The 7,035-nt window shown below is 42.9% G+C and overlaps 1 protein-coding gene across 2 annotated transcripts in view; it reads right to left on the reverse strand.

Moving 5' to 3' along the window:
- Positions 1–6,814, reverse strand: part of LOC120909259 (glycine N-acyltransferase-like) — a 28,852-nt gene extending 22,038 nt beyond the window's left edge. The window contains exons 1-4 of one of the 2 annotated variants that reach the window (XM_040320990.1): positions 6,528–6,814; positions 4,197–4,290; positions 4,021–4,128; positions 288–414 (exon numbers count right to left, since the gene is read on the reverse strand). In XM_040320990.1, coding sequence (XP_040176924.1) covers positions 288–414; positions 4,021–4,128; positions 4,197–4,290; positions 6,528–6,622 — 424 coding nt within the window. In that variant the 5' untranslated portion in view covers positions 6,623–6,814. The remainder of the gene's footprint in view (positions 1–287; positions 415–4,020; positions 4,129–4,196; positions 4,291–6,527) is intronic. The other variant, XM_040320991.1, reaches the window with a different exon arrangement.
- Positions 6,815–7,035: the final 221 nt, after the last annotated feature.

The raw sequence follows: 7,035 nt of genomic DNA on the forward strand, positions 1-7,035 counted from the left end.
TAATCACAAAAGATATGTATAGTGTATATATATATATATATACTGTGTACTGCTAAAGAAAAGGACCCCAGTATAATTGGAAAGGGCCCCAGGACCAGAAGTCAGGGGGCCCTTCATGGTTCCTTGCACCAGGGCCCTGAAGGTTCTTGTTACGCCTCTGAGTTTAACTGCTGTAGTGTACAATACGCAAGCCCTTAAACTGCTGTTTTACAACGTATTTTCATATTTACCTCGTTGCAAAAAGATAAGAAAAAAAATGTTCCCTGAACAGCTTGTATAGCTCTCACCTTGTATCTGAAACTTCTGACTCCAGTTTACAGTCTGTGGATCTTGCAGCATGTGACTCAGGCTCTTTGGGTCTTTACTGAACACAAAATAGGTGTTGGTGTATTGATCCAATGGGTTTTTCATCTCCTAGAGGCAAAGGAAATCCACATAAAAGGTCCTAAAGACATTTTCTCCTCCCTTTTGAAGCATCTCAACCTCTTTTGTGATAAAAACACAGTTTCAGTAAAAATGTGCACCAGCTGGTGATAAAAACTAGTTCTATGATTAGATGACTGGATTATACATTTTTATCTCATCTTTGTTTGAAGACAATTTAAAGCTAAACTCCAAAAAGTTTTAAAAAACAGCTAATAATTAGTGGTGTTTATTAAGAAAATTATTAGGTGTATTTGTATTGCAACTAGTGTAAGTAGCTGCATTTGACATTATATCAACCTTATATGCTCCTCTGCACATCTGCAGGCCAATAGAGAGAAGGGCCAACTCTAGATGCCAGTAATAGAGCGTGTTTGTAGGGAAGTGCCTACTTGGTGTGCTGCTGTTTGGGCCACCCAGCTTGGGAAGAGTTAATTCTGGAGCAACTCTCGACTACCCCTAAGGGAATCTACTGACAAGGTCTGCCCAAGATTATTTAGTAAGATGCTGTGAATGTTATTTATGAGACTGTGGTCCTTGTACTATGAGTTTGTACTGCCACGAGAACTTCTGTTAAGTATTTTTACTGTTCTAAGAATGGTCTAAAGTTATTCAAAGGCTTGAAAATCACACAAGAGGTAGAGGGGAAAGCCACCACAAAGGGTTAGCTCAGCAGAGAATAGTTGTCACAGGTAACCAAGAAATGATGGGTTGTGAATAGCAGTCAGACAGGCTCAGGTGACAGATCCTCTGGTAACGAGGGGGTCGGTATACTACCTCCCATGAGGTCCGCGCTTGTGTACAGTTCTCTGGAGAACCTGCGTTGCTGCGGAACAACAAATTTATAGTCATCATATAATACTTAAGATATCAATTATCTAAGAGGACTGGACACTACACTATTATATCACTACAACAATGAATGGCTCATTTCTAAGCCGGGGTACCGCCTTAATGTTGACTTTCATATAAACGTAGCTCCGGTTGGTCCCAGGCATTGATGAGCGTGTACACAAGAGAGGAGGAGTGGAAAAGTACCTCCCCTTTTCCAGTGTGCGTGGGGTGAGTGGGCCCCACCCACATACATATTGACAGCAGGACGAGTTGATACCCAGCCAGCAGGGGAAGCTTTAAGCCGGCATACATGGTCATACCATACCATATATCACAATTCCGCTGGTTCAGGAGGGACTGATCACATTTCGAACATTTATGGGCCAATCTACCAATTGACTTCTATACAACCACCCTGTTGGTTGTCCTTTTCATGTTTTACCCATTGTTTACAGAGCTCAGAAGCTCAAGCCACAAGTGAATGAGTTTGAGCACTGATCCCACCTTTTCCTTGGTTTCAGTCAAAGACAGCATGTCCAAAAGCAGATAATTACAGTTTCATCTTCCCTCTTCAGCTAAACCACAGAGCTCTCAGCATTCTTAGAAATCTACTAAATGTTTATTTGTCTCAGGCTCATATCTCCCATTGTCAGGTGAATGTTCAAACATAGGTGCTTTCTTGGCAGCCCGGCAGACCCTGGCTTGGTGACAACCACTCCAGGGAACCATGCTCATCGAGAAGCTCACATCCATACTTACTGAAACCCACACCAAATTTCTGAAGATATGGGATCCATTTGACCATTCTTTACTCTCCATTTGACCATTTTCGGTGGACAGCTTTGTATTTTGTAACCAACTGGCCCACACAGGATTCTCCAGATGTCACCACCGTCACCTCTCCCTTTTCTTCCAAGGCAAGTTTTCCCTCCTCTCTGTCTTCTTAATTTTTGCAGCCAGGCATGGATCTCGAGCATCTTGGTAGCATGCTTCACTTTTCTCTCCCACCTTTTACCACTGTCTTGGGCTTTAGAGTGCCCTATTCCCTCTACTCAACTTATCAAATAGAAATGTTATCCAGATCTATCACATATGTTACCAATGGAGATTCTCCCAGTCTCTTTTGTAGTTGAATATGTACAGTTTGTGCCTTGCGGTTTGTGATGTCTCTTACAGCATCACCTGTGCTCCAATTGGTGATCCTATTTATGTTGTTTTAATTTGCCACTCTACCCTTACTAACGTTGCACTCTGTAAATACAGTCTTTTACTCAGCTTTCTATCTGTTGCACTACCCCTGGAGAAGCTGCTTGGTAATTTTGGGTTCTCTCTTCTGTGCCTCCATTCCAAGAACAACCTCAGCCCCTCTGACATACCTGGTTGAATAAAATTGACTGCAAGCACATACAGTATAAGGACACAAGTATAGATACCTTTACCTTTGCTGTGAACTACTACCAGAAAATAGACACAAGACCGTTTAGTGTTAAATTAACTTATTATATTGGTACGGGTTAGAATAAAGGGTAGTTTGAGCATAAATAAGCACACATAATGTACATTCAGACACAGTCTGCTAGACAATGTAATAGGTATGCTGAAGTAACTTAGAATAGAGTTCTGTACCACTGGAATCAACACATGAAGCAGGAAATTCCGCCATAAACGGTGCATATAAACATTAACTGCAATGTGAACAACAACTGGGTTAGAGTGCACTCTAAAAAAAAGTCAAGTACAATGTCTCTTGAGAGGTACCACTCTGTGCTACAACTGTAATGGCCAGTCTTTAGTCTGGCTAATGTTGGAGTCCAATGGTACTGTTGGCATGCATGAGGACAGTCAATTCCCTTTGGTTAGGTGTTTGCTCACACTGGGTTGCCTGAGGCACCCAGTCATATCTCTACACTCTCTGGTCCTCGGCACAGCAGAGGACTTTCCAGTGGCGCAGTCTCTCTCACTCTCTCTTTTCTCTGGAATGGTCCTGTCAGCTCCATCCTCTATGTTGCATTGCACTGCCTCTCACTGGACAATTTGCCTGGGAACCGTCCTTCTTTCTCCCGGCATAGACTTGGTGGGCACTGTAGTACAAGCTCCCATTATTTCATATTGTACTGCTCCAAAGGAGACAACAGGTCCTATGATCCTCCTCCTCCCCTGTTTGGTCCACTGCCGCTGCTTGCTAGTAGGGCAGGGGGATGGGGGGGACTCTTCAAATGGAGCCCCTTGGACACAGGGAAGTTAAAGCAGAGAGTCCCTCAGCACAGCTACTTTCAGCCCACATCTCATGCTCTGTCACTGCACAGGGCAGTAAGTGAGGGGAGAGAGGAACCCAGCTCGCTCTTCAAGCCGATGTCTTGCCAACAGCAGCAGGCGGAAAGTGAGTGGAGAGAGCGGGCCTAAAACTTGGCTACATATCCATTTACAAGCTGGATTTTCTAACCCCGAAGACTTTAATTGCCCATTAGCTGTGTGTGGTGAACTTTGTCAAAAGCATTGCAAGATACAAGTATATGATATCCACAGCTACTCCGTTGTGTACATTTTTCTTACTTCCTAAAAAGAAATCATATTTGTTTGCAGCTTTGGTGAATCCATGCTGACTATTGCTTAAAATATAGTTTTCTAGTAAAAATTCCTCTATGTTGTCTTTTATTAAAATTAATTAATTAAAATTATAAATCTTAAAAAAGCAGGTGTCAAAGGTCAGTTTAAAAATGTAGAAACTGCCTTTTAACTGCTCTAGTCCTCTGAGAAACTTACCTCCAGGAAGGGGCGGCAAATGACAGAAGCGAAGTCCGGCCACTGGTCCACCAGGACCTGCAGTCTGAATGGGTTTTTGTCAATCACATAATGCAATGCTCCATAAACCTGCAGGATGGACACTGTGAGGATTATGTGCTGTACACAGCTTTTAAAGCACAAATATTTCTACTTACCTTTAGTGACTCTGGGAAGCTGTGGCTCAGTAGTTTTCTCAGGGTAGCCAGTTTGGAGGAACAGGTTAGGAAAATCATTATTGTGGATGAAGCGCTAAAGGAAAGTTGAAATATAGATTATATGTAGAAAGGAGGAAGGGGACCTTTTTTTTGTGACCTTTTCACATGGGCTTTACCTTCTATAAGAGCAATGTGAACAGCAAGCTTGTATAAGATTTTCAGCAAGCTTTTGCAAAGCTTTCGCCAAGCTTCCAGCAGCTTTCTCCAAGCCTTCAAAGGAAATTTTAAAGATAGATCATAATGGGAGTTCTGATTGTCACTTTAAACAAGCTGCTAGCAGGCTTTCAACAAGCTTCAAGCAGTGCTGAAAGCCTGCTAGTAGCTTTTTTAAAGTGGCAATCAGCACTCCCATTAGGATCTGTGTTCGGCATTTACAAACTGGAGCTGAAGGGGCACTAAAGTTAGATTCACACTTAGTGCGAACGCGGCTCACAGCAGGGGTCTGGTGTGTCCCCGTTCTCAGTTTCAGGGACGAATCAGGTCCAAATTTTTGCCTGAATTCGGACCTGAAACTGAGCCAAAGATGTCAGGACCTCTGTGCAACCGACTCCACGGCCACAGCGGAGATGTGTGAACCGGCTTCACTAGTGTGAACCCAGCCTAAAAGTTTCAATAAAGTTTGCAGAATGCTTTTGTAAAGGTGTGCTGCTCTTATACAAGCTGAAACTTGTGTGAAAAAGGCTTTTGACTGATTCCCTTTGACTGCTTTTTGATGTGTAAGGCAAAATAAGTATTACTATAGGGTGACCAGACATCCCCGGGTTTCAGGGACAGTCCCCGGATTAAGGACACTGTCCCCGGACCAAGTCTGTCCCCAGTTTTGTCTCCGGATTGGATTTGAACAGGGGCTGGGGAAATTTCAGACAGTTGGTACAAAAAATTCTGAATTACACACCCCCGCTCCTACTAGCTATTTTTTTTCCGTTATCTGTGCCCCTTTTTTGATGATCATGTGCTGGTTGGAGTGGAGGGAATATTTCTTACGTTTCGGGCGCATGTCCATTCATCTCCACTCGCATGTTCTTCTGTCTTGGCTCAAGTCCCGGCCAGCCGCCTGCCTGCTTATCTCCTTGCCTTCCCTGGCGGAGTGATTTTCCCCTGCTCCCCACCCAGTAGTAGCTAGGGCACGGAGAGTAAGACTTGGCAGGATGTGATGGGCAGAGAGTTGCTGATTTCCGCCATTACTAGTAAAAAAAAACAATATGTCCCAGGATTTCATTTTAACCACTTCCCGACGGCCGTACGTCTTTTTACGGCTCTGCTCCTCCTGGCCACTGGGGGGCACGCGAGCGAGCGCGTGCCCGCCGCATCACTGAGATGCCGATGCGTGTGTCTGGCAGCTGCGATGTCCGCTAGAGACAAGGACATGGATCAGAGACAAGGACATGGATCTGTGTGTGTAAACACACAGATCCATGTCCTGTCAGGGAGAGAGGAGACCGATCTGTGTCCCTTGACACAGATCGGTCACCTCCCCCAGTCAGTCCCCCTACACACACAGTAAGAACACTATGCAGGGTACACATTTAACCCCTCCCTCACCCCCTAGTGTTAACCCCTTCAATGCCAGTCACATTTATACAGTAATTAGTGCATATTTGTAGCACTGATCGCAGTATAAATGTGAATGGTGCCAAAAATGTGTCAAAAGTGTCCGATGTGTCCGCCATAATGTCGCAGTCCCAATAAAAATCGCAGATTGCCGCCATTACTAGTAAAAAAAAAAAAATAATAAAAAATAATAATTCTGTCCCCTATTTTGTAATCGCAAACCAGTCGCTTATTGCGATTTTTTTTTTTTTTTTACCAAACATATGTAGACTGAGGGAAAAAATAAAAAGTAAAAGAAAAATTGGGCTATTTATTATAGCAACAAGTAAAAAATATTATTTATTTTTTCAAAATTGTCGCTCTTTTTTTGTTTATATCGCAAAAAATAAAAACCGCAGAGGTGATCAAATACCACCAAAAGAAAGCTCTATTTGTGGGAAAAAAAGGACGTAAGTTTTGTTTTGTCAGTTAAAGCGACGCAGTGCCGGAAGCTGAAATTTCACCTGGGCAGAAAGGGGGTATATGTGCCCAGTAAGCAAGTGGTTAAAAATCTGGTCACCTTATATTACTAGATACACCAGGCCAATAATAACATGGTTAGTCCTCTTTAATAAATGCATGCTGCCTATTCCAGTTGCTTTACAGGTGACTATCCCCTTCTGATATATACTGATATACTGAGAGCAACAACAACCGTCAGTGCATAAGTAATCTGCTTACCTGTTCTGGGCCAGATATCTGCATGTGGCTAAAAAATGTGAGCTGTGCCTGCAGCAGGAAGTGGGTTGTGTTCCAAAGTATCCTAAGTTTCCCATTACATTCCCTTTTTGGCCTGAACTGCAGCTCACTCTTCCTCCCCCTCACCTGGCCTCCTGCATTCACCCTGTACACATTGTACGCATTCTCTATGCAGTATTAACTGATTGTAGATACTGGTTCATCCTTTCTACCCTATAGCTGCCAACTTTAGTTAGAACTGAAAAATAAAATGGAACACTTTATAAAATGGAACAATTGTACTAGTCTGAAAAGATCCTGACATGGCACAATATACTGTAAAACAAAATAAAAAACTCTACACTTTATCATAAAAAAAAAAAAAAAAAAAAACAGTTCTTGAGTTTCAGTTCAGTCTGCTGCAATCATGTCTCAGTCTCCCCTCTGTCAATGATCAGACTGTACATTGTAACTTTGCTAACAAGTCACAAGGTGAGGTGATTCAACAAGG

Source organism: Rana temporaria, chromosome 8 (genome assembly GCF_905171775.1).
Source record: "Rana temporaria chromosome 8, aRanTem1.1, whole genome shotgun sequence".
In the NCBI taxonomy this organism is placed as follows: Eukaryota; Metazoa; Chordata; class Amphibia; order Anura; family Ranidae; genus Rana; species Rana temporaria.